We start from the raw sequence: 25,534 nt of genomic DNA, 5'->3' as shown, positions 1-25,534 counted from the left end.
AAGTGTCTGTGCTGTCTAGAGTAGAGTAACCATGTAATAAATACTCCATATTAGGTTGCTAATTTCTTTGAAACAAGAGAATTAGTGATGCATGGATGCGGCAGGTGGCGGTGACTGGGGCATTGTGGGTAGTGAGACTATACGCTAATCAAAACACTTTGATGTGAACGACTGAATATAGGCTACAGCGTTACATTTTTAAATATTTTCTGCTGGTGGTGCCTCGGGATTTTTTCAATGAAAAAAATGTGCCTTAGCTCAAAAAAGGTTGAAAAACACTGCTATACTATACTATACTATACTATACTATACTATACTATACTATACTATACTATACTATACTATACTATACTATACTATACTATACTATACTATACTATACTATACTATACTTAGGGACGGTTACACTGCAGCCTGAGTTTATAATGTAATGATAAGATATTATATATGATATGATATAATATATTTAGTGTTTAGGGCCAGTTACACGGCAGCCTGAGTCTATCCTATCCTAAAAAACCTATAAATAAATGTAATAAACAGATTTAACAGCAGAATCACGGGCAGAGGCTCGTGGAGGATCAGATTTACTAATGACACAGACACATGTCCCTCTGATCCACGGACTCATTCACATAAACGTGTTTCACAAAGAAAATATGAATCAAATAAAGCAGTTTCTCCGCAGAGGCTAATGCTAATGCGGCTAACAGCTGATGCTAATGTTAGCACCGGCAGCTAAGTGCAGTTAGCCGCAGAGAAACGTAATTTAATACTTCTTTACAGTAAAGACATGTTTTAGAATGTGCTCGGCCCGGTTCTACACGAGCCTCGGGACCGGCCCAGAGTCAAACAGCGACACTGAAACACTTTTTAACCAAAGTCGGAGTTTTATCGAACCCGAAGCTAGCCGTAGTGCTAGCCTCGAGCTAACGACACAAACACTGCGGCAAAGGGCGAATAAAACATACAGAGAGGAATAATGAGCTCCAGAATCACAGTCCGCTCAGACTGACAGCGGGTTTACCTCAGATTTAATCCGAACATGGCAGAGAAAAGCAGAAACACGGATCCTTCAGCCACACGGCGGAGTTTGAGGAGCTAGCATCAGTAGCATCAGGCTAAAGCCCCTTCACAACTACACGACTCTCAGAAAAACACACAAACACGGCTTTAAAAAAAACACCAGACACTTTCCATCAAAGCCGAAAGTCAAAGCACGAGTTACAGAAGCTTCGGCTTTAATAAACACCGCGGACACGCTTTCAAACACTCAGAAAAGTCATTTTAATGCGTGCGTAAATGTGGAGTCTCTGCCAGGCTCGTTCCAATCACTCACCGATGATCCACAAAAACAAAGCATTTGAAATATTACAAAGCTGTTCGTTATTCGGAATAAAACACACATTTAAACATATAAGACGCGTTGTTTTAGCAGATGCTGCGGTGACAGGTCTGAGTGAGGATTATGGAGGAATAACAAAGATGCCTGAGCTCTTCTGAAGCATCAAACATCACTTCATTATTAAGTGTTTGGAAATGATATGATCAAAGAACCGCGACACAAACCAGGCAAGAGCAGGATTCATGTTCGGGGAAATAAACACATTAACTATAATTAAGAACTCCGATTTATTGGATCATTTCGGAGAGTCGCTGTTTGAAATTCAGATAAACCAAATTAATAAAAAGACAATGGTTTGTTGTGGTTCTAATCTCAGCCGAACTCTTCCCCACAGCCCAGTCACCACCAGACTCAAACCTGACCCTCCATAAGAGCTTTACGTGACAGAAAAGTTCATTTAGGCGGAAAAATGACTGGGCTGCGATGGAAGCCTGGTGTGATCCAGCGTTCCTTTGGCCCATTCTGTTAAATCAAGCCACAGAACCGGAGCCGCGGGTCAGAACCGGCCCGGGACCGGAGTTTGGACCTGGACCGAGCCTAAAGACAGGATTCTGCGAACACACGTGTGAAAGCAGCGGTGCCGGAGCTCCACTGCAGCGGCGGGCAGAGGCTCTCCCTCAGGCCGAGCTGCAGCCTCTGTCCTCGGCCTGCAGCTGCACCGGGCTCCCGGGCCCTGCAGCCGAACCGAACCCAACCCCACCCTCGTACCTGGACGGGCTCCTGGAGGACTGTCATCACCCCTCGGCTGCGTCAAAGCTCCGTGACGGGGCTTTAACGCTGTTTTCCGCGGCTCTGCTGCTCTGTGTCGGTCTGTGCCTCTGAGAGAAGAGAGGCCCAGCTTTGAACTGCGACCGTTACAGCGGAAACTGCCGGAGACTGGCGGAAACTGCCGAGTGGACACTGGCGGAAACTGCCGGAGATTGGCGGAAATTGCCGAGTGGACACTGGCGGAAACTGTCGAGCGGAGACTGGCGGAAACTGCCAAGCTGAGGGGCGGAAGCTGCCGGAGACTGGCGGAAATTGCCGAGTGGACACTGGCGGAAACTGTCGAGCGGAGGAAAAAAAAAAAAGGAAAATAAAATGTATGTATACAAAAATAATAAAAAATAATAATAAAATAAATAAATAGAAAAAGAGCATCGAACATGAAATCTAAAAAAAATAATAATAATTAAAAAAAAGCTGGGGGGCGGAAGCTGCCGGAGACTGGCGGAAATTGCCTTTTGACTTTTTACTTTTTATGCAAAAACAAAAAATAATAATTTTGCCGCAAAAACAAAACCGTAACATGCGCACGTGCAGTTAATAATGACGTACTTTCTGTTCAGTAAATGATACAAAAGCAACGAAACTTTCTCCAAAGTTTATTGAAGGATCAAAGGCACAGTTTGTTTCTGACTAAATTGTTAACAATTGTTTATTTATGTAAATTAGTTTACAATTCAAAATGTAAGTGAAAAATGTTAATGAAGCTGCAGTTCCACAGAGACGCCACACGATGGAGCCTTTTACTCATCGTTTCTTTAACTATATTTATCACTTCATTTCTGCGACTTAAGTTAAACATTTAAATGACTATGTTAATTATTATGTGACAAAGGAAACGGTTCAGTCCTGGATCAGAGGAGGAGGAGGAGGAGGAGGAGGGATCTCCAAATCTGTCGAAACAAAACAGGAAAGTGAGACAAAAGAAGAAGCTCCCAGTAGAAAGTAGAGGTAGTAGCAGTGGACGCAGCAGTAGGGGGCGCCACAGATCTGTCATAAACTCTGGGTCTCCAGCTTTATGTGTTTAACCTCTTAACCCCCGTGTGAACCGAGCTCATTTTCTGCAGTTTGGCTTTACCCAAATCTAAAAAGTTCTTGAGAAAAAAAAAAAAAAAAAGTTGCAAAAACAAAAGAAATGAAGAAGTTAAAACCAAAACCTCACTTTAACCTTTAACAGTGAGTCTGACACGGGCCTCCAGGGGGCGCTCTCTCTGTCTCTCTTACCCAGGTGCTGCAGACTCGCAGGTAAATCCACAGGTGCAAGGGGGCGGGGCCCAGTGGGCGGAGCTGAGGGCGGGGGAAAGGGCGGAGGGGGCGGGATCATGACTGAGAGGGGCGGGGCGAAGACAGGAAACGCTTTAAAGCAGAAGCGATGACGTCATCATACCAGGAGGGCGGGGCTCTTACGTGATTGGCCGGGAGGCAGGAAGAGCGAGCGCGTGAAGCAGCGGGAGGCGGGGCCAGAGCGGACCCTCAGCGAATGAGAGCGCAGGGCGGGCGGAGCTCGGTGCCGGCTCCTCCTCGAAGCTAAAGCAGCCAATCAGAGGAGAGCAGGAGAGAGAGAGCCAATCAGAGGAGAGCAGGAGAGAGAGAGCCAATCAGAGGAGAGCAGGAGAGCAAGAGCCAATCAGAGGAGAGCAGGAGAGAGAGAGCCAATCAGAGGAGAGCAGGAGAGAGAGAGCCAATCAGGAGAGCAGGAGAGAGAGAGCCAATCAGAGGAGAGCAGGAGAGCAAGAGCCAATCAGAGGAGAGCAGGAGAGAGAGAGCCAATCAGAGGAGAGCAGGAGAGAGAGAGCCAATCAGAGGAGAGCAGGAGAGCAAGAGCCAATCAGAGGAGAGCAGGAGAGAGAGAGAGCCAATCAGAGGAGAGCAGGAGAGCAAGAGCCAATCAGAGGAGAGCAGGAGAGAGAGAGCCAATCAGAGGAAAGCAGGAGAGAGAGAGCCAATCAGAGGAGAGCAGGAGAGAGAGAGCCAATCAGAGGAGAGCAGGAGAGAGAGAGCCAATCAGGAGAGCAGGAGAGAGAGAGAGCCAATCAGAGGAGAGCAGGAGAGAGAGAGCCAATCAGAGGAGAGCAGGAGAGAGAGAGCCAATCAGAGGAGAGCAGGAGAGAGAGAGCCAATCAGAGGAGAGCAGGAGAGAGAGAGCCAATCAGAGGAGAGCAGGAGAGAGAGTCAATCAGAGGAGAGCAGGAGAGAGAGCCAATCAGAGGAGAGCAGGAGAGAGAGAGAGCCAATCAGAGGAGAGCAGGAGAGCGAGAGCCAATCAGAGGAGAGCAGGAGAGAGAGCCAATCAGAGGAGAGCAGGAGAGAGAGAGAGCCAATCAGAGGAGAGCAGGAGAGAGAGCCAATCAGAGGAGAGCAGGAGAGAGAGAGAGCCAATCAGAGGAGAGCAGGAGAGAGAGAGCCAATCAGGAGAGCAGGAGAGAGAGCCAATCAGAGGAGAGCAGGAGAGAGAGAGACAATCAGAGGAGAGCAGGAGAGAGAGAGCCAATCAGAGGAGAGCAGGAGAGAGAGCCAATCAGAGGAGAGCAGGAGAGAGAGCCAATCAGAGGAGAGCAGGAGAGAGAGAGCCAATCAGAGGAGAGCAGGAAAGAGAGAGAGCCAATCAGAGGAGAGCAGGAGAGCAAGAGCCAATCAGAGGAGAGCAGGAGAGAGAGAGCCAATCAGAGGAGAGCAGGAGAGAGAGAGCCAATCAGAGGAGAGCAGGAGAGAGAGAGCCAATCAGAGGAGAGCAGGAGAGAGAGAGAGCCAATCAGAGGAGAGCAGGAGAGAGAGCCAATCAGAGGAGAGCAGGAGAGAGAGTCAATCAGAGGAGAGCAGGAGAGAGAGCCAATCAGAGGAGAGCAGGAGAGAGAGAGCCAATCAGAGGAGAGCAGGAGAGAGAGAGAGCCAATCAGAGGAGAGCAGGAGAGAGAGAGCCAATCAGAGGAGAGCAAGAGCCAATCAGAGGAGAGCAGGAGAGAGAGAGAGCCAATCAGAGGAGAGCAGGAGAGCAAGAGCCAATCAGAGGAGAGCAGGAGAGAGAGAGCCAATCAGGAGAGCAGGAGAGAGAGAGCCAATCAGAGGAGAGCAGGAGGGAGAGAGCCAATCAGAGGAGAGCAGGAGAGAGAGAGACAATCAGGAGAGCAGGAGAGAGAGAGCCAATCAGAGGAGAGCAGGAGAGAGAGAGCCAATCAGAGGAGAGCAGGAGGGAGAGCCAATCAGAGGAGAGCAGGAGAGAGAGAGCCAATCAGAGGAGAGCAGGAGAGAGAGCCAATCAGAGGAGAGCAGGAGAGCAAGAGCCAATCAGAGGAGAGCAGGAGAGAGAGAGCCAATCAGAGGAGAGCAGGAGAGAGAGAGCCAATCAGAGGAGAGCAGGAGAGAGAGCCAATCAGAGGAGAGCAGGAGAGAGAGACAATCAGAGGAGAGCAGGAGAGAGAGAGCCAATCAGAGGAGAGCAGGAGAGAGAGCCAATCAGAGGAGAGCAGGAGAGCAAGAGCCAATCAGAGGAGAGCAGGAGAGAGAGAGCCAATCAGGAGAGCAGGAGAGAGAGAGCCAATCAGAGGAGAGCAGGAGAGCAAGAGCCAATCAGAGGAGAGCAGGAGAGAGAGAGCCAATCAGAGGAGAGCAGGAGAGAGAGCCAATCAGAGGAGAGCAGGAGAGAGAGAGCCAATCAGAGGAGAGGGGGAGAGAGAGCCAATCAGAGGAGAGCAGGAGAGAGAGAGCCAATCAGAGGAGAGCAGGAAAGAGAGAGAGCCAATCAGGAGAGCAGGAGAGAGAGAGCCAATCAGAGGAGAGCAGGAGAGAGAGAGCCAATCAGAGGAGAGCAGGAGAGAGAGAGCCAATCAGAGGAGAGCAGGAGAGAGAGAGCCAATCAGAGGAGAGCAGGAGAGAGAGAGCCAATCAGAGGAGAGCAGGAAAGAGAGAGAGCCAATCAGAGGAGAGCAGGAGAGAGAGAGCCAATCAGAGGAGAGCAGGAGAGAGAGAGCCAATCAGAGGAGAGCAGGAGAGCAAGAGCCAATCAGAGGAGAGCAGGAGAGAGAGAGCCAATCAGAGGAGAGGGGGAGAGAGAGAGACAATCAGGAGAGCAGGAGAGAGAGAGCCAATCAGAGGAGAGCAGGAGAGAGAGAGACAATCAGAGGAGAGCAGGAAAGAGAGCCAATCAGAGGAGAGCAGGAGAGAGAGAGCCAATCAGAGGAGAGCAGGAGAGAGAGCCAATCAGAGGAGAGCAGGAGAGCAAGAGCCAATCAGAGGAGAGCAGGAGAGAGAGAGCCAATCAGAGGAGAGCAGGAGAGCAAGAGCCAATCAGAGGAGAGCAGGAGAGAGAGCCAATCAGAGGAGAGCAGGAGAGAGAGCCAATCAGAGGAGAGCAGGAGAGAGAGAGCCAATCAGAGGAGAGCAGGAGAGAGAGCCAATCAGAGGAGAGCAGGAGAGAGAGCCAATCAGAGGAGAGCAGGAGAGAGAGAGAGCCAATCAGAGGAGAGCAGGAGAGCGAGAGCCAATCAGAGGAGAGCAGGAGAGAGAGAGAGCCAATCAGAGGAGAGCAGGAGAGCGAGAGCCAATCAGAGGAGAGCAGGAGAGAGAGAGCCAATCAGAGGAGAGGGGGAGAGCCAATCAGAGGAGAGCAGGAGAGAGAGAGACAATCAGAGGAGAGCAGGAGAGAGAGAGCCAATCAGAGGAGAGCAGGAGAGAGAGAGACAATCAGAGGAGAGGGGGAGAGCCAATCAGAGGAGAGCAGGAGAGAGAGCCAATCAGAGGAGAGCAGGAGAGAGAGAGCCAATCAGAGGAGAGCAGGAGAGAGAGAGAGCCAATCAGAGGAGAGCAGGAGAGAGAGAGCCAATCAGAGGAGAGCAGGAGAGCGAGAGCCAATCAGAGGAGAGCAGGAGAGAGAGAGCCAATCAGAGGAGAGCAGGAGAGCAAGAGCCAATCAGAGGAGAGCAGGAGAGCGAGAGCCAATCAGAGGAGAGCAGGAGAGAGAGAGAGCCAATCAGAGGAGAGCAGGAGAGAGAGAGCCAATCAGAGGAGAGCAGGAGAGAGAGAGCCAATCAGAGGAGAGCAGGAGAGCAGGAGGGAGAGCCAATCAGAGGAGAGCAGGAGAGCAGGAGAGAGAGAGCCAATCAGAGGAGAGCAGGAGAGAGAGAGCCAATCAGAGGAGAGCAGGAGAGAGAGAGCCAATCAGAGGAGAGCAGGAGAGCAGGAGGGAGAGCCAATCAGAGGAGAGCAGGAGAGCAGGAGAGAGAGAGCCAATCAGAGGAGAGTAGGAGAGAGAGAGCCAATCAGAGGAGAGCAGGAGAGAGAGAGCCAATCAGAGGAGAGCAGGAGAGAGAGAGCCAATCAGAGGAGAGCAGGAGAGAGAGAGCCAATCAGAGGAGAGCAGGAGAGAGAGCCAATCAGAGGAGAGCAGGAGAGAGAGAGCCAATCAGAGGAGAGCAGGAGAGAGAGAGCCAATCAGAGGAGAGCAGGAGAGCGAGAGCCAATCAGAGGAGAGCAGGAGAGAGAGAGCCAATCAGAGGAGAGCAGGAGAGAGAGCCAATCAGAGGAGAGCAGGAGAGAGAGCCAATCAGAGGAGAGCAGGAGAGAGAGCCAATCAGAGGAGAGCAGGAGAGCGAGAGCCAATCAGAGGAGAGCGAGAGCAGATCAGAGGAGAGCAGGAGAGAGAGAGCCAATCAGAGGAGAGCAGGAGAGAGAGAGCCAATCAGAGGAGAGCAGGAGAGAGAGCCAATCAGAGGAGAGCAGGAAAGAGAGAGCCAATCAGAGGAGAGCAGGAAAGAGAGAGCCAATCAGAGGAGAGCAGGAGAGAGAGAGCCAATCAGAGGAGAGCAGGAGAGAGAGAGCCAATCAGAGGAGAGCAGGAGAGAGAGAGAGCCAATCAGAGGAGAGCAGGAGAGCGAGAGCCAATCAGAGGAGAGCAGGAGAGAGAGAGCCAATCAGAGGAGAGCAGGAGAGAGAGAGCCAATCAGGAGAGAAGGAGAGAGAGAGCCAATCAGAGGAGAGCAGGAGAGAGAGTCAATCAGAGGAGAGCAGGAGAGAGAGCCAATCAGAGGAGAGCAGGAGAGAGAGAGAGCCAATCAGAGGAGAGCAGGAGAGAGAGCCAATCAGAGGAGAGCAGGAGAGAGAGAGCCAATCAGAGGAGAGCAGGAGAGAGAGAGCCAATCAGAGGAGAGCAGAAAATAGAGAGAGAGCCAATCAGAGGAGAGCAGGAGAGCAAGAGCCAATCAGAGGAGAGCAGGAGAGAGAGAGCCAATCAGAGGAGAGCAGAAAATAGAGAGAGAGCCAATCAGAGGAGAGCAGGAGAGAGAGAGCCAATCAGAGGAGAGCAGAAAATAGAGAGAGCCAATCAGAGGAGAGCAGGAGAGAGAGAGCCAATCAGAGGAGAGCAGGAGAGAGAGAGCCAATCAGAGGAGAGCAGGAGAGAGAGAGAGCCAATCAGAGGAGAGCAGGAGAGCAAGAGCCAATCAGAGGAGAGCAGGAGAGAGAGAGAGCCAATCAGAGGAGAGCAGGAGAGCAAGAGCCAATCAGAGGAGAGCAGGAGAGAGAGAGAGCCAATCAGAGGAGAGCAGGAGAGCAAGAGCCAATCAGAGGAGAGCAGGAGAGAGAGAGAGCCAATCAGAGGAGAGCAGGAGAGAGAGAGCCAATCAGAGGAGAGCAGGAGAGAGAGAGCCAATCAGAGGAGAGCAGGAGAGAGAGAGAGCCAATCAGAGGAGAGCAGGAGAGAGAGAGAGCCAATCAGAGGAGACCAGGAGAGAGAGAGCCAATCAGAGGAGAGCAGGAGAGAGAGAGAGCCAATCAGAGGAGAGCAGGAGAGCAAGAGCCAATCAGAGGAGAGCAGGAGAGAGAGAGCCAATCAGAGGAGAGCAGGAGAGAGAGAGTCAATCAGAGGAGAGCAGGAGAGAGAGAGCCAATCAGAGGAGAGCAGGAGGGAGAGAGCCAATCAGAGGAGAGCAGGAGAGAGAGAGCCAATCAGAGGAGAGCAGGAGAGAGAGAGCCAATCAGAGGAGAGCAGGAGAGAGAGAGCCAATCAGAGGAGAGCAGGAGAGAGAGAGCCAATCAGAGGAAAGCAGGAGAGAGAGAGCCAATCAGAGGAGAGCAGGAGAGAGAGAGCCAATCAGAGGAGAGCAGGAGAGAGAGAGCCAATCAGAGGAGAGCAGGAGAGAGAGAGAGCCAATCAGAGGAGAGCAGGAGAGAGAGCCAATCAGAGGAGAGCAGGAGAGAGAGAGACAATCAGAGGAGAGCAGGAGAGAGAGAGCCAATCAGAGGAGAGCAGGAGAGAGAGAGCCAATCAGAGGAGAGCAGGAGAGAGAGAGCCAATCAGAGGAGAGGGGGAGAGAGAGAGAGCCAATCAGAGGAGAGCAGGAGAGAGAGAGCCAATCAGAGGAGAGGGGGGGAGAGAGAGCCAATCAGAGGAGAGCAGGAGAGAGAGAGCCAATCAGGAGAGAAGGAGAGAGAGAGCCAATCAGAGGAGAGCAGGAGAGAGAGCCAATCAGAGGAGAGCAGGAGAGCAAGAGCCAATCAGAGGAGAGCAGGAGAGAGAGAGCCAATCAGAGGAGAGCAGGAGAGCAAGAGCCAATCAGAGGAGAGCAGGAGAGAGAGAGCCAATCAGAGGAGAGCAGGAGAGCAAGAGCCAATCAGAGGAGAGCAGGAGAGAGAGAGCCAATCAGAGGAGAGCAGGAGAGCAAGAGCCAATCAGAGGAGAGGGGGAGTTACCGTAGGGGACTGTCTCGTCAACGATTGGTGGAGGAGGTGGAGGAGGCGGGGCCTCCTCTGGTAAAAGGGGCGTGGCGTTAGTGAGGTCATCAGGAGGAGGCGGGAAACTGGACTCTTCTAAAACTGAAACAGAAATGAGAAAAACTTTACGTCTGTGTCACAGCAGCAGAACCAGAGCCTCCTTTAGATATGACAGTGTTAGCTGGTGCTAGCATGACATTAGCTGGTGCTAGCATGACATTAGCTGGTGCTAGCATGACATTAGCTGGTGTTAGCATGACATTAGCTGGTGTTAGCATAACACTAGCTGGTGTTAGCATGACATTAGCTGGTGTTAGCGTGACATTAGCTGGTGCTAGCATGACATTAGCTGGTGTTAGCATGACATTAGCTGGTGTTAGCATGACATTAGCTGGTGTTAGCATAACACTAGCTGGTGTTAGCATGACATTAGCTGGTGTTAGTAAAACATCAGCTGGTGTTAGTAAAACATCAGCTGGTGCTAGCATGACATTAGCTGGTGTTAGCATGACATTAGCTGGTGTTAGCATAACACTAGCTGGTGTTAGCATGACATTAGCTGGTGTTAGTAAAACATCAGCTGGTGTTAGTAAAACATCAGCTGGTGTTAGCATGACATTAGCTGGTGTTAGCATGACATTAGCTGGTGTTAGCATAACACTAGCTGGTGTTAGCATGACATTAGCTGGTGTTAGTAAAACATCAGCTGGTGTTAGTAAAACATCAGCTGGTGCTAGCATAACATTAGCTGGTGTTAGCAACATTAGCACTAGGGGTGTGTATCGCCTCGTCTCAGGTGATACGATAAGTATCCCGATACACAGGTCGCGATATCCCGATATTGAATCTGTCTTGTCTGTCTTGTCTGTCTTGTCTGTCTTGTCTGTCTGTCTTGTCTGTCTGTCTGTCTGTCTGTCTGTCTGTCTGTCTGTCTGTCTGTCTGTCTGTCTGTCTGTCTGTCTGTCTGTCTGTCTTGTCTGTCTTGTCTGTCTGTCTGTCTGTCTGTCTGTCTGTCTGTCTGTCTGTCTGTCTGTCTGTCTGTCTGTCTGTCTTGTCTGTCTTGTCTGTCTTGTCTGTCTGTCTGTCTGTCTGTCTGTCTGTCTGTCTGTCTGTCTGTCTGTCTGTCTGTCTGTCTGTCTGTCTGTCGATATAAATGCTTCTCATTGATGTGCTTGTGACTGTGGTGTTTATGGTGAGTATGTAACTGGAGATGCAGGTTTCTGGTATGGTTGGGAGCTCTTAGATCAGTAATAACAGTTATGGGGTATTTAAAACCTCACTCACTGTCACTCTTAGATCAGGGACATAATGACAACACGGCCATTACTGTGACTATAACCTCATCTCTTCTTTAGCGTTAGCATTAGCATTAGCGTTAGCATTAGCACAAACGAAGCCGAGGGGAAGCTAAACACAGCAGCTCATGTATTGTTACTGAAGCTTCGTAGCACGTCTTTAGCTTCTTTTTTCTAAATAACTAAACTCCACCAAATGCAGTATTTGTACACATCTCATTGTGACGTATTAATACAGGACTACTGCAGTACGAATACTTTAAATACCGTAAATACTGCAGTAGTATTAGCGTGTACCTGTCTCCAGGGGAGGAGGGGGCGGAGTCTCCAGTAAAGGAGGAGGTGGGGCCTCAGATGGAGGGGGTGGGGCTTCAGATGGAGGGAGTGGAGCCTCAGGTGGAGGGGGTGGGGCCTCAGGTGGAAGGGGCGGGGCTGTGTTCTCATTGGCTGGAGGTGGAGGAGGCGGAGGAGGCGGAGGGGGCGGGGCTGTAGATTCTGCTGGGCTCCCATTGGCTTCTTCAGGAGGAGGGGGAGGAGCCTCAGCTGTGACATCACTCAGAAGGAGGGGCTCGATGACATCACATGGGGGCGGGGCCTGCCAGGAGGAGGGGACAGAGGGCGGAGCCACGGGCTTCCCAAAACTACACAGAAAATACAACATTATTGTAGTACTACAATAATACTGCTGACCCTACTGCAGTACTACAACTGCAGTACTAGTGCAAGTACACAGGATCACATGCTCTGACCTGCCGACTGCAGGGGGCGCTGTGGGACACTGCACCGGCTCCAGAGGCTTCGACCTGAAACAATCACAGTCTATTCATATAAAACCAACACAAGGAAACACCACATGTGACCTGAAGGAGGCGCTGTTTCTAAAGGAAACCAGAGAAGACTGGGGAAGAAGAGAAGACTGGGGGAAAGAAAAGACTGGGGGAGAAAAGAAAAGAATGGAGGAGAAAGAAAAGACTGGAGGAGAAAGAAAAGACTGGAGGAGAAAGAAAAGACTGGAGGAGAAAGAAAAGACTGGAGGAGAAAGAAAAGACTGGAAGAGAAAGAAAAGAATGTGGAGAAAAGGAAACTGTGGCGTCTCTGACCTGAAGGAGGCGCTGTTTCTAAAGGAAACCAGAGAAGACTGGGGGGAGAAGAAAAGACTGGGGGAGAAAAGAAAACTGTGGCGTCTCTGACCTGAAGGAGGCGCTGTTTCTAAAGGAAACCAGAAAAGACTGGGGGAGAAGAAAAGACTGGGGGAAGAAGAGAAGAATGGGGGAGAAAAGAAACTGTGGCGTCTCTGACCTGAAGGAGGCGCTGTGTTTCCCGCTGCGCTCCGGGGGTTTGGCTCCGAGCTGCAGAGACAGATGTTATTCTTGAGGAGAACAGCGTCAGCGCCCCCTGTTTTTACTCACATGAACCTGATCATGTAAACGTGCAGATCTTGCTCACATTATTGTTCTGTTTTCTGGTTCTGAACCACAGATATTTTAGTATAGTTAAAGTACTGGTAACTGAACCATGTAACTGTACCGAACCCGAGTACTGAGTAACTAAGTACATTTTGTTTTTTTGTTTTTTTGATCAACTTTTTATTGGTGCAATGCCATTATTGCAATTTACAGTTTTTCCAGTGTAGTTTACAGGCATAGCACATTTTTTGTTTTTTCCCCAATCCCTCTTGAGACGAGCGTCATATCTGTGGAATCATCAAATGATGCCCAAAAACAGATGCACTGAAGGCGATTCCTCAAGGAAAGATCAAAACAGAACAAATGGAAATGAGAGAAAAACAGAAAATAAATAAAACAAAGAAAAAAAGAAAAAAAGGGGAAAAAAAGAGAAAAAAAAAGAAAAAAATATAATAATAAAATAAAATAAAATATGACCCTGTCCAGGATGTACAACCACAAGTGCATTGTGTTATTTGAAATACAAAATGCTAATTTCCTCCGTCAAAAGACATCTGTGGAAATAGCAAAATATACATAAAGAATATGTGCAATATGTAGAAACTATTCACAACAGGATACATACAACTATGTACAATGTATAATAGTAAACAGGCAGAAAAAGGAACAAAATCCACGACCAGTACAGACAGTAGTAACTGAGTACAGCTCAGAGTATTTCCCCCCAGGCTGAGCGGAAAGAGGAAAGAAGTGTAAATAACGAGAATGTGATCTGCTGGAAACGAGGGTTAGAGAGGGGGGTAAAGGGAGGGGGGGGGGGCAGAAGGGGGGTAAGGGGGGTCGTGTGGGTAAAGCGGGGGGTAAAGGGGGTGCCGGGGGGAGGCCCATTGATGAGCTCAGAGCTGTTCCCACGCTTCAACAAAGACCTGAAAACAACAACTCACCACTGACCTGCCTCAAACTCCAGCGACTGCCACAGCACTGCAGTACTACTACTTCTACAGCAATACTGCAGTACTTCTACAGCAGTACTGCAGTACTTCTACAGCAATACTGCAGTACTTCTAATGCAAAACTTCAGTGCTGCAGTAGTATTACTACAATACATCTACTTCTACTGCAATACTTCTTTCTGTGCAACAAAAAAATCATGAAAACATATGAAGAAGATTCATGTGTTATTCATGTGTTATTCATGTGTTATTCATGTGTTATTCATGTGTTATTCATGTGTTATTCATGTGTTATTCATGTGTTCCACTGAAAATCATTCAAATCAATACAAATACATGTGGCCCTGTTACTGTTACTGCACGATTCAGTCCAGTTCACTATTTTTAGAAGAAGAAGAAGAAGAAGAAGAAGAAGAAGAAGAAGAAGAAGAAGAAGAAGAAGAAGAAGAAGAAGAAGAAGAAGAAGAAGAAGAACTCGGGGGTGATGAACTACATTTGTAGCTTCAGTTTCCCCTGGGGGAGACTTCAGTCTAACAACAATCACAAAATATTTCTCATGTAAAACTAAACTAAATGAAAACCTCTGAAACTTCGTTAAAAAACAATACTCCTGTATTTTCCCAGTCAGTGTTTGTGAAGATGTTATTCCAGAATAATCAGGGTGTAGTTTTATTACTGAGTGTTTACATCAGGGTGTAGTTTTATTACTGAGTGTTTACATCAGGGTGTAGTTTTATTACTGATTGTTTGCAGCTCCAGACTCTTCAGACTCAGAGGAAACTTTAGAAACATCACGGATCAAACATGGGCAGTTTCCGTCAGTGAGGCTAAAGACAGACGGAGTTACTGCAGTACTTGCAGAAGTAGTACATGTACTGCATACACTGAACAGGAAGTGGCTGTGTGTGTGGTCGGCACTTCCTGTTTCAGTTTCTGCTTCAGTGTGAGCAAAGAGCCAGATCACTTCAATGTTTGTAATGTTTTAATGTCATGTATGAACACTGTGGGCGTGTCCTCTGAGGTCACATGACTTCCTCGTGAAGGAACATAAAGACGAGTATTTACAGCCAGTGTTGGGGAGAAAACTGCATTTTGTAATCAGTACTGTGTATTCTGAATACTTTAAGATACTTTCACAATGTCATTATATTTCTGTATCTCACTCAGCATTAATGATGAACTCTTTAACTCTCGGCCAATGGAGCAGCAGATGCAGCATCATGTGACACATCACGTGACACATCATGTGACACGCGTGTGAATGAACTGTGGCTGAAGGCGTTTGAATCTAAACAGGTCGACGTTAAAAGCTCTTTCTTAATAATGTGAATATGAAGCTAAAGACGGGAAGTTTCTCTTGATATTTGGAAACTGAATCTAAATAGTCTCAAGTTTACCAGAAAACAGTTCCTCAAAACGAGTCACTTCCCAATGAAACAAAGACTTTCTCAAAGTTAAATGTTTCCTTTGTCTGAGCTTCTCTTCATGTGTAACGAAACATCAGCCCACACACTCTGTCTCTCTCTGTGTCTCAGGTGTTTCTCTGTGTCTCAGGTGTTTCTCACTCTGTGTCTCAGGTGTTTCTCACTCTGTGTCTCAGGTGTTTCTCTCTCTGTGTCTCAGGTGTTTCTCTGTGTCTCAGGTGTTTCTCTGTGTCTCAGGTGTTTCTCTGTGTCTCAGGTGTTTCTCTGTGTCTCAGGTGTTTCTCTCTCTGTGTCTCAGGTGTTTCTCTGTGTCTCAGATGTTTCTCACTCTGTGTCTCAGGTGTTTCTCTGTGTCTCAGATGTTTCTCACTCTGTGTCTCAGGTGTTTCTCTCTCTGTGTCTCAGGTGTTTCTCTGTGTCTCAGGTGTTTCTCTGTGTCTCAGGTGTTTCTCTCTCTGTGTCTCAGGTGTTTCTCACTCTGTGTCTCAGGTGTTTCTCTGTGTCTCAGATGTTTCTCACTCTGTGTCTCAGGTGTTTCTCTGTGTCTCAGATGTTTCTCACTCTGTGTCTCAGGTGTTTCTCTCTCTGTGTCTCAGGTGTTTCTCTGTGTCTCAGGTGTTTCTCTGTGTCTCAGGTGTTTCTCTCTCTGTGTCTCAGGTGTTTCTCTCTCTGTGTCTCAGGTGTTTCTCTGTGTCTCAGGTGTTTCTCTGTGTCTCAGGTGTTTCTCTGTGTCTCAGGTGTTTCTCTCTCTGTGTCTCAGGTGTTTCACTCTCTGTGTCTCAGGTGTTTCTCACTCTGTGTCTCAGGTGTTTCTCACTCAGTGTCTCAGGTGTTTCACTCTCTGTGTCTCAGGTGTTTCTCACTCTGTGTCTCAGGTGTTTCTCTCTCTGTGTCTCAGGTGTTTCTCACTCTGTGTCTCAGGTGTTTCTCACTCTGTGTCTCAGGTGTTTCTCTCTCTGTGTCTCAGGTGTTTCTCACTCTGTGTCTCAGGTGTTTCTCTCTCTGTGTCTCAGGTGTTTCTCTGTATCTCAGGTGTTTCTCACTCTGTGTCTCAGGTGTTTCTCTCTCTGTGTCTCAGGTGTTTCTCTGTGTCTCAGGTGTTTCTCTCTCTGTGTCTCAGGTGTTTCTCACTCTGTGTCTCAGGTGTTTCTCTCTCTGTGTCTCAGGTGTTTCTCACTCTGTGTCTCAGGTGTTTCTCTCTCTGTGTCTCAGGTGTTTCTCACTCTGTGTCTCAGGTGTTTCTCTCTCTGTGTCTCAGGTGTTTCTCACTCTGTGTCTCAGGTGTTTCTCTCTCTGTGTCTCAGGTGTTTCTCACTCTGTGTCTCAGGTGTTTCTCACTCTGTGTCTCAGGTGTTTCTCTCTCTGTGTCTCAGGTGTTTCTCTGTGTCTCAGGTGTTTCTCACTCTGTGTCTCAGGTGTTTCTCACTCTGTGTCTCAGGTGTTTCTCACTCTGTGTCTCAGGTGTTTCTCACTCTGTGTCTCAGGTGTTTCTCTCTCTGTGTCTCAGGTGTTTCTCACTCTGTGTCTCAGGTGTTTCTCTGTGTCTCAGGTGTTTCTCTCTCTGTGTCTCAGGTGTTTCTCTGTGTCTCAGGTGTTTCTCTCTCTGTGTCTCAGGTGTTTCTCTGTGTCTCAGGTGTTTCTCACTCTGTGTCTCAGGTGTTTCTCACTCTGTGTCTCAGGTGTTTCTCTCTCTGTGTCTCAGGTGTTTCTCTCTCTGTGTCTCAGGTGTTTCTCTGTGTCTCAGGTGTTTCTCACTCTGTGTCTCAGGTGTTTCTCACTCTGTGTCTCAGGTGTTTCTCTGTGTCTCAGGTGTTTCTCACTCTGTGTCTCAGGTGTTTCTCACTCTGTGTCTCAGGTGTTTCTCTCTCTGTGTCTCAGGTGTTTCTCTCTCTGTGTCTCAGGTGTTTCTCTCTCTGTGTCTCAGGTGTTTCTCTCTCTGTGTCTCAGGTGTTTCTCTCTCTGTGTCTCAGGTGTTTCTCACTCTGTGTCTCAGGTGTTTCTCTCTCTGTGTCTCAGGTGTTTCTCTCTCTGTGTCTCAGGTGTTTCTCACTCTGTGTCTCAGGTGTTTCTCACTCTGTGTCTCAGGTGTTTCTCACTCTGTGTCTCAGGTGTTTCTCTCTCTGTGTCTCAGGTGTTTCTCTCTCTGTGTCTCAGGTGTTTCTCTCTCTGTGTCTCAGGTGTTTCTCTCTCTGTGTCTCAGGTGTTTCTCACTCTGTGTCTCAGGTGTTTCTCTCTCTGTGTCTCAGGTGTTTCTCTCTCTGTGTCTCAGGTGTTTCTCTCTCTGTGTCTCAGGTGTTTCTCACTCTGTGTCTCAGGTGTTTCTCTCTCTGTGTCTCAGGTGTTTCTCTGTGTCTCAGGTGTTTCTCACTCTGTGTCTCAGGTGTTTCTCTCTCTGTGTCTCAGGTGTTTCTCTGTGTCTCAGGTGTTTCTCTCTCTGTGTCTCAGGTGTTTCTCACTCTGTGTCTCAGGTGTTTCTCACTCTGTGTCTCAGGTGTTTCTCTGTGTCTCAGGTGTTTCTCTCTCTGTGTCTCAGGTGTTTCTCACTCTGTGTCTCAGGTGTTTCTCTCTCTGTGTCTCAGGTGTTTCTCACTCTGTGTCTCAGGTGTTTCTCTCTCTGTGTCTCAGGTGTTTCTCTGTGTCTCAGGTGTTTCTCTCTCTGTGTCTCAGGTGTTTCTCACTCTGTGTCTCAGGTGTTTCTCTCTCTGTGTCTCAGGTGTTTCTCACTCTGTGTCTCAGGTGTTTCTCTCTCTGTGTCTCAGGTGTTTCTCACTCTGTGTCTCAGGTGTTTCTCTGTGTCTCAGGTGTTTCTCTCTCTGTGTCTCAGGTGTTTCTCTCTCTGTGTCTCAGGTGTTTCTCACTCTGTGTCTCAGGTGTTTCTCTCTCTGTGTCTCAGGTGTTTCTCACTCTGTGTCTCAGGTGTTTCTCTCTCTGTGTCTCAGGTGTTTCTCTGTGTCTCAGGTGTTTCTCTCTCTGTGTCTCAGGTGTTTCTCACTCTGTGTCTCAGGTGTTTCTCTCTCTGTGTCTCAGGTGTTTCTCACTCTGTGTCTCAGGTGTTTCTCTCTCTGTGTCTCAGGTGTTTCTCACTCTGTGTCTCAGGTGTTTGTCACTCTGTGTCTCAGGTGTTTCTCACTCTGTGTCTCAGGTGTTTCTCACTCTGTGTCTCAGGTGTTTCTCTCTCTGTGTCTCAGGTGTTTCTCTCTCTGTGTCTCAGGTGTTTCTCTCTCTGTGTCTCAGGTGTTTCTCTCTCTGTGTCTCAGGTGTTTCTCTGTGTCTCAGGTGTTTCTCTCTCTGTGTCTCAGGTGTTTCTCTCTCTGTGTCTCAGGTGTTTCTCACTCTGTGTCTCAGGTGTTTCTCACTCTGTGTCTCAGGTGTTTCTCACTCTGTGTCTCAGGTGTTTCTCTCTCTGTGTCTCAGGTGTTTCTCACTCTGTGTCTCAGGTGTTTCTCTGTGTCTCAGGTGTTTCTCTCTCTGTGTCTCAGGTGTTTCTCACTCTGTGTCTCAGGTGTTTCTCTCTCTGTGTCTCAGGTGTTTCTCTGTGTCTCAGGTGTTTCTCTCTCTGTGTCTCAGGTGTTTCTCTCTCTGTGTCTCAGGTGTTTCTCACTCTGTGTCTCAGGTGTTTCTCTCTCTGTGTCTCAGGTGTTTCTCTGTGTCTCAGGTGTTTCTCTCTCTGTGTCTCAGGTGTTTCTCTCTCTGTGTCTCAGGTGTTTCTCACTCTGTGTCTCAGGTGTTTCTCTGTGTCTCAGGTGTTTCTCTCTCTGTGTCTCAGGTGTTTCTCTCTGTGTCTCAGGTGTTTCTCTCTCTGTGTCTCAGGTGTTTCTCACTCTGTGTCTCAGGTGTTTCTCTCTCTGTGTCTCAGGTGTTTCTCTGTGTCTCAGGTGTTTCTCTGTGTCTCAGGTGTTTCTCACTCTGTGTCTCAGGTGTTTCTCACTCTGTGTCTCAGGTGTTTCTCACTCTGTGTCTCAGGTGTTTCTCTCTCTGTGTCTCAGGTGTTTCTCTCTCTGTGTCTCAGGTGTTTCTCTGTGTCTCAGGTGTTTCTCTCTCTGTGTCTCAGGTGTTTCTCTCTCTGTGTCTCAGGTGTTTCTCTCTGTGTCTCAGGTGTTTCTCTCTCTGTGTCTCAGGTGTTTCTCTCTCTGTGTCTCAGGTGTTTCTCTCTCTGTGTCTCAGGTGTTTCTCTGTGTCTCAGGTGTTTCTCTCTCTGTGTCTCAGGTGTTTCTCACTCTGTGTCTCAGGTGTTTCTCACTCTGTGTCTCAGGTGTTTCTCTCTCTGTGTCTCAGGTGTTTCTCTCTCTGTGTCTCAGGTGTTTCTCACTCTGTGTCTCAGGTGTTTCTCACTCTGTGTCTCAGGTGTTTCTCACTCTGTGTCTCAGGTGTTTCTCACTCTGTGTCTCAGGTGTTTCTCACTCTGTGTCTCAGGTGTTTCTCTCTCTGTGTCTCAGGTGTTTCTCACTCTGTGTCTCAGGTGTTTCTCTCTCTGTGTCTCAGGTGTTTCTCTCTCTGTGTCTCAGGTGTTTCTCTCTCTGTGTCTCAGGTGTTTCTCACTCTGTGTCTCAGGTGTTTCTCTGTGTCTCAGGTGTTTCTCTCTCTGTGTCTCAGGTGTTTCTCACTCTGTGTCTCAGGTGTTTCTCACTCTGTGTCTCAGGTGTTTCTCTCTCTGTGTCTCAGGTGTTTCTCACTCTGTGTCTCAGGTGTTTCTCTCTCTGTGTCTCAGGTGTTTCTCACTCTGTGTCTCAGGTGTTTCTCACTCTGTGTCTCAGGTGTTTCTCACTCTGTGTCTCAGGTGTTTCTCTCTCTGTGTCTCAGGTGTTTCTCACTCTGTGTCTCAGGTGTTTCTCACTCTGTGTCTCAGGTGTTTCTCTGTGTCTCAGGTGTTTCTCTCTCTGTGTCTCAGGTGTTTCTCACTCTGTGTCTCAGGTGTTTCTCTCTCTGTGTCTCAGGTGTTTCTCTGTGTCTCAGGTGTTTCTCACTCTGTGTCTCAGGTGTTTCTCACTCTGTGTCTCAGGTGTTTCTCTGTGTCTCAGGTGTTTCTCTGTGTCTCAGGTGTTTCTCACTCTGTGTCTCAGGTGTTTCTCTGTGTCTCAGGTGTTTCTCTCTCTGTGTCTCAGGTGTTTCTCTCTCTGTGTCTCAGGTGTTTCTCTCTCTGTGTCTCAGGTGTTTCTCACTCTGTGTCTCAGGTGTTTCTCACTCTGTGTCTCAGGTGTTTCTCTGTGTCTCAGGTGTTTCTCTCTCTGTGTCTCAGGTGTTTCTCACTCTGTGTCTCAGGTGTTTCTCTCTCTGTGTCTCAGGTGTTTCTCACTCTGTGTCTCAGGTGTTTCTCTCTCTGTGTCTCAGGTGTTTCTCACTCTGTGTCTCAGGTGTTTCTCACTCTGTGTCTCAGGTGTTTCTCTCTGTGTCTCAGGTGTTTCTCTCTCTGTGTCTCAGGTGTTTCTCTGTGTCTCAGGTGTTTCTCACTCTGTGTCTCAGGTGTTTCTCTGTGTCTCAGGTGTTTCTCTGTGTCTCATCTCAGGTGTTTCTCTGTGTCTCAGGTGTTTCTCTGTGTCTCAGGTGTTTCTCACTCTGTGTCTCAGGTGTTTCTCTGTGTCTCAGGTGTTTCTCTGTGTCTCAGGTGTTTCTCTGTGTCTCAGGTGTTTCTCTGTGTCTCAGGTGTTTCTCTGTGTCTCAGGTGTTTCTCTGTGTCTCAGGTGTTTCTCTGTGTCTCAGGTGTTTCTCTATGTCTCAGGTGTTTCTCTGTGTCTCAGGTGTTTCTCACTCTGTGTCTCAGGTGTTTCTCTCTCTGTGTCTCAGGTGTTTCTCTCTCTGTGTCTCAGGTGTTTCTCATTCTGTGTCTCAGGTGTTTCTCTCTCTGTGTCTCAGGTGTTTCTCACTCTGTGTCTCAGGTGTTTCTCTCTCTGTGTCTCAGGTGTTTCTCACTCTGTGTCTCAGGTGTTTCTCTCTCTGTGTCTCAGGTGTTTCTCACTCTGTGTCTCAGGTGTTTCTCTCTCTGTGTCTCAGGTGTTTCTCACTCTGTGTCTCAGGTGTTTCTCTCTCTGTGTCTCAGGTGTTTCTCACTCTGTGTCTCAGGTGTTTCTCTCTCTGTGTCTCAGGTGTTTCTCTCTCTGTGTCTCAGGTGTTTCTCACTCTGTGTCTCAGGTGTTTCTCTGTGTCTCAGGTGTTTCTCTGTGTCTCAGGTGTTTCTCACTCTGTGTCTCAGGTGTTTCTCTCTCTGTGTCTCAGGTGTTTCTCTCTCTGTGTCTCAGGTGTTTCTCTGTGTCTCAGGTGTTTCTCACTCTGTGTCTCAGGTGTTTCTCTGTGTCTCAGGTGTTTCTCTGTGTCTCAGGTGTTTCTCTGTATCTCAGGTGTTTCTCACTCTGTGTCTCAGGTGTTTCTCTCTCTGTGTCTCAGGTGTTTCTCTGTGTCTCAGGTGTTTCTCTCTCTGTGTCTCAGGTGTTTCTCTCTCTGTGTCTCAGGTGTTTCTCTGTGTCTCAGGTGTTTCTCTGTGTCTCAGGTGTTTCTCTCTCTGTGTCTCAGGTGTTTCTCTCTCTGTGTCTCAGGTGTTTCTCTCTCTGTGTCTCAGGTGTTTCTCTCTCTGTGTCTCAGGTGTTTCTCTCTCTGTGTCTCAGGTGTTTCTCACTCTGTGTCTCAGGTGTTTCTCACTCTGTGTCTCAGGTGTTTCTCACTCTGTGTCTCAGGTGTTTCTCTGTGTCTCAGGTGTTTCTCTCTCTGTGTCTCAGGTGTTTCTCACTCTGTGTCTCAGGTGTTTCTCTCTCTGTGTCTCAGGTGTTTCTCTCTCTGTGTCTCAGGTGTTTCTCTCTCTGTGTCTCAGGTGTTTCTCACTCTGTGTCTCAGGTGTTTCTCTCTCTGTGTCTCAGGTGTTTCTCACTCTGTGTCTCAGGTGTTTCTCACTCTGTGTCTCAGGTGTTTCTCACTCTGTGTCTCAGGTGTTTCTCACTCTGTGTCTCAGGTGTTTCTCACTCTGTGTCTCAGGTGTTTCTCACTCTGTGTCTCAGGTGTTTCTCTGTGTCTCAGGTGTTTCTCTCTCTGTGTCTCAGGTGTTTCTCTGTGTCTCAGGTGTTTCTCACTCTGTGTCTCAGGTGTTTCTCACTCTGTGTCTCAGGTGTTTCTCTCTCTGTGTCTCAGGTGTTTCTCACTCTGTGTCTCAGGTGTTTCTCTCTCTGTGTCTCAGGTGTTTCTCTCTCTGTGTCTCAGGTGTTTCTCACTCTGTGTCTCAGGTGTTTCTCACTCTGTGTCTCAGGTGTTTCTCTCTCTGTGTCTCAGGTGTTTCTCTCTCTGTGTCTCAGGTGTTTCTCACTCTGTGTCTCAGGTGTTTCTCTCTCTGTGTCTCAGGTGTTTCTCTCTCTGTGTCTCAGGTGTTTCTCTCTCTGTGTCTCAGGTGTTTCTCTCTCTGTGTCTCAGGTGTTTCTCACTCTGTGTCTCAGGTGTTTCTCACTCTGTGTCTCAGGTGTTTCTCACTCTGTGTCTCAGGTGTTTCTCTCTCTGTGTCTCAGGTGTTTCTCTGTGTCTCAGGTGTTTCTCACTCTGTGTCTCAGGTGTTTCTCTGTGTCTCAGGTGTTTCTCACTCTGTGTCTCAGGTGTTTCTCTCTGTGTCTCAGGTGTTTCTCTCTCTGTGTCTCAGGTGTTTCTCTCTCTGTGTCTCAGGTGTTTCTCACTCTGTGTCTCAGGTGTTTCTCTCTCTGTGTCTCAGGTGTTTCTCTCTCTGTGTCTCAGGTGTTTCTCTCTCTGTGTCTCAGGTGTTTCTCTCTCTGTGTCTCAGGTGTTTCTCACTCTGTGTCTCAGGTGTTCTCTCTGTGTCTCAGGTGTTTCTCTCTCTGTGTCTCAGGTGTTTCTCTCTCTGTGTCTCAGGTGTTTCTCTCTCTGTGTCTCAGGTGTTTTCTCTGTGTCTCAGGTGTTTCTCTCTCTGTGTCTCAGGTGTTTCTCACTCTGTGTCTCAGGTGTTTCTCTCTCTGTGTCTCAGGTGTTTCTCACTCTGTGTCTCAGGTGTTTCTCTCTCTGTGTCTCAGGTGTTTCTCACTCTGTGTCTCAGGTGTTTCTCTCTCTGTGTCTCAGGTGTTTCTCACTCTGTGTCTCAGGTGTTTCTCACTCTGTGTCTCAGGTGTTTCTCACTCTGTGTCTCAGGTGTTTCTCTGTGTCTCAGGTGTTTCTCTCTCTGTGTCTCAGGTGTTTCTCACTCTGTGTCTCAGGTGTTTCTCTCTCTGTGTCTCAGGTGTTTCTCACTCTGTGTCTCAGGTGTTTCTCTCTCTGTGTCTCAGGTGTTTCTCACTCTGTGTCTCAGGTGTTTCTCACTCTGTGTCTCAGGTGTTTCTCTCTCTGTGTCTCAGGTGTTTCTCACTCTGTGTCTCAGGTGTTTCTCTCTCTGTGTCTCAGGTGTTTCTCACTCTGTGTCTCAGGTGTTTCTCACTCTGTGTCTCAGGTGTTTCTCTCTCTGTGTCTCAGGTGTTTCTCACTCTGTGTCTCAGGTGTTTCTCACTCTGTGTCTCAGGTGTTTCTCACTCTGTGTCTCAGGTGTTTCTCTCTCTGTGTCTCAGGTGTTTCTCTCTCTGTGTCTCAGGTGTTTCTCTCTCTGTGTCTCAGGTGTTTCTCTCTCTGTGTCTCAGGTGTTTCTCACTCTGTGTCTCAGGTGTTTCTCACTCTGTGTCTCAGGTGTTTCTCTCTCTGTGTCTCAGGTGTTTCTCTCTCTGTGTCTCAGGTGTTTCTCTCTCTGTGTCTCAGGTGTTTCTCTGTGTCTCAGGTGTTTCTCTGTGTCTCAGGTGTTTCTCTCTCTGTGTCTCAGGTGTTCTCTCTGTGTCTCAGGTGTTTCTCTCTCTGTGTCTCAGGTGTTTCTCACTCTGTGTCTCAGGTGTTTCTCTCTCTGTGTCTCAGGTGTTTCTCTCTCTGTGTCTCAGGTGTTTCTCACTCTGTGTCTCAGGTGTTTCTCTCTCTGTGTCTCAGGTGTTTCTCTCTCTGTGTCTCAGGTGTTTCTCACTCTGTGTCTCAGGTGTTTCTCACTCTGTGTCTCAGGTGTTTCTCACTCTGTGTCTCAGGTGTTTCTCTCTCTGTGTCTCAGGTGTTTCTCTCTCTGTGTCTCAGGTGTTTCTCTCTCTGTGTCTCAGGTGTTTCTCACTCTGTGTCTCAGGTGTTTCTCTCTCTGTGTCTCAGGTGTTTCTCTCTCTGTGTCTCAGGTGTTTCTCTCTGTGTCTCAGGTGTTTCTCTCTCTGTGTCTCAGGTGTTTCTCTCTCTGTGTCTCAGGTGTTTCTCTCTCTGTGTCTCAGGTGTTTCTCTCTCTGTGTCTCAGGTGTTTCTCTCTGTGTCTCAGGTGTTTCTCTCTCTGTGTCTCAGGTGTTTCTCTCTGTGTCTCAGGTGTTTCTCTCTCTGTGTCTCAGGTGTTTCTCTCTCTGTGTCTCAGGTGTTTCTCTCTCTGTGTCTCAGGTGTTTCTCTCTCTGTGTCTCAGGTGTTTCTCACTCTGTGTCTCAGGTGTTTCTCACTCTGTGTCTCAGGTGTTTCTCACTCTGTGTCTCAGGTGTTTCTCTCTGTGTCTCAGGTGTTTCTCACTCTGTGTCTCAGGTGTTTCTCACTCTGTGTCTCAGGTGTTTCTCACTCTGTGTCTCAGGTGTTTCTCTGTGTCTCAGGTGTTTCTCACTCTGTGTCTCAGGTGTTTCTCTCTCTGTGTCTCAGGTGTTTCTCACTCTGTGTCTCAGGTGTTTCTCACTCTGTGTCTCAGGTGTTTCTCTGTGTCTCAGGTGTTTCTCACTCTGTGTCTCAGGTGTTTCTCACTCTGTGTCTCAGGTGTTTCTCACTCTGTGTCTCAGGTGTTTCTCTGTGTCTCAGGTGTTTCTCACTCTGTGTCTCAGGTGTTTCTCACTCTGTGTCTCAGGTGTTTCTCTCTCTGTGTCTCAGGTGTTTCTCTCTCTGTGTCTCAGGTGTTTCTCTCTGTGTCTCAGGTGTTTCTCTGTGTCTCAGGTGTTTCTCACTCTGTGTCTCAGGTGTTTCTCTCTCTGTGTCTCAGGTGTTCTCACTCTGTGTCTCAGGTGTTTCTCTCTCTGTGTCTCAGGTGTTTCTCTCTCTGTGTCTCAGGTGTTTCTCTCTCTGTGTCTCAGGTGTTTCTCTCTCTGTGTCTCAGGTGTTTCTCACTCTGTGTCTCAGGTGTTTCTCTCTCTGTGTCTCAGGTGTTTCTCTCTCTGTGTCTCAGGTGTTTCTCTCTCTGTGTCTCAGGTGTTTCTCACTCTGTGTCTCAGGTGTTTCTCACTCTGTGTCTCAGGTGTTTCTCTCTCTGTGTCTCAGGTGTTTCTCACTCTGTGTCTCAGGTGTTTCTCTCTCTGTGTCTCAGGTGTTTCTCTCTCTGTGTCTCAGGTGTTTCTCTCTCTGTGTCTCAGGTGTTTCTCACTCTGTGTCTCAGGTGTGTTCACTCGCCTTGACTCCGTGTCCGACGGCGTCCAGCTGCTGGAAGTTGATTGGCTGACGGGAGTAGGGGGGGCGGGGCGTGGGCTGCGTCGGGGGGAGGAGCTTGTGGCAGCGAGGGACACGCCTCTGAGCCGTGAAGGAGCCGATCTCCCGACGAGCCACTTTCTCCCGGTGCATTCCACCGACTGGAGTCACAGAGGAAAACAGAGA

The 25,534-nt window shown here is 48.4% G+C and overlaps 2 protein-coding genes across 2 annotated transcripts in view; both read right to left on the bottom strand.

The window, feature by feature from the left end:
* cdc27 (cell division cycle 27) overlaps positions 1–2,282 on the bottom strand; it is a gene marked incomplete at its 3' end in the record, with an annotated part of 27,288 nt that extends 25,006 nt beyond the window's left edge. The window contains exon 1 of the mRNA XM_079583192.1: positions 2,114–2,282. Within this exon, the coding sequence (XP_079439318.1) occupies positions 2,114–2,140 (27 nt within the window). The remainder of the gene's footprint in view (positions 1–2,113) is intronic.
* On the bottom strand, positions 2,260–25,501 carry LOC306982729 (uncharacterized protein; the record flags this gene model as incomplete). Its single annotated transcript, XM_079583191.1, has 8 exons — positions 2,260–2,449; positions 3,358–3,496; positions 3,578–3,697; positions 9,854–9,976; positions 11,467–11,810; positions 11,919–11,972; positions 12,469–12,518; positions 25,334–25,501. 8 exons carry the CDS (start codon positions 25,499–25,501, stop codon positions 2,260–2,262), a joined length of 1,188 nt encoding a protein of 395 aa, XP_079439317.1.
* Positions 25,502–25,534: the final 33 nt, after the last annotated feature.

The sequence above is a fragment of the Gobius niger genome (genome assembly GCF_951799975.1).
Source record: "Gobius niger genome assembly, contig: SCAFFOLD_155, whole genome shotgun sequence".
Lineage (NCBI taxonomy): Eukaryota > Metazoa > Chordata > Actinopteri > Gobiiformes > Gobiidae > Gobius > Gobius niger.
Note: the sequence above shows the minus strand (reverse complement) of the source record. Positions and strands in the feature narration are given on the sequence as shown.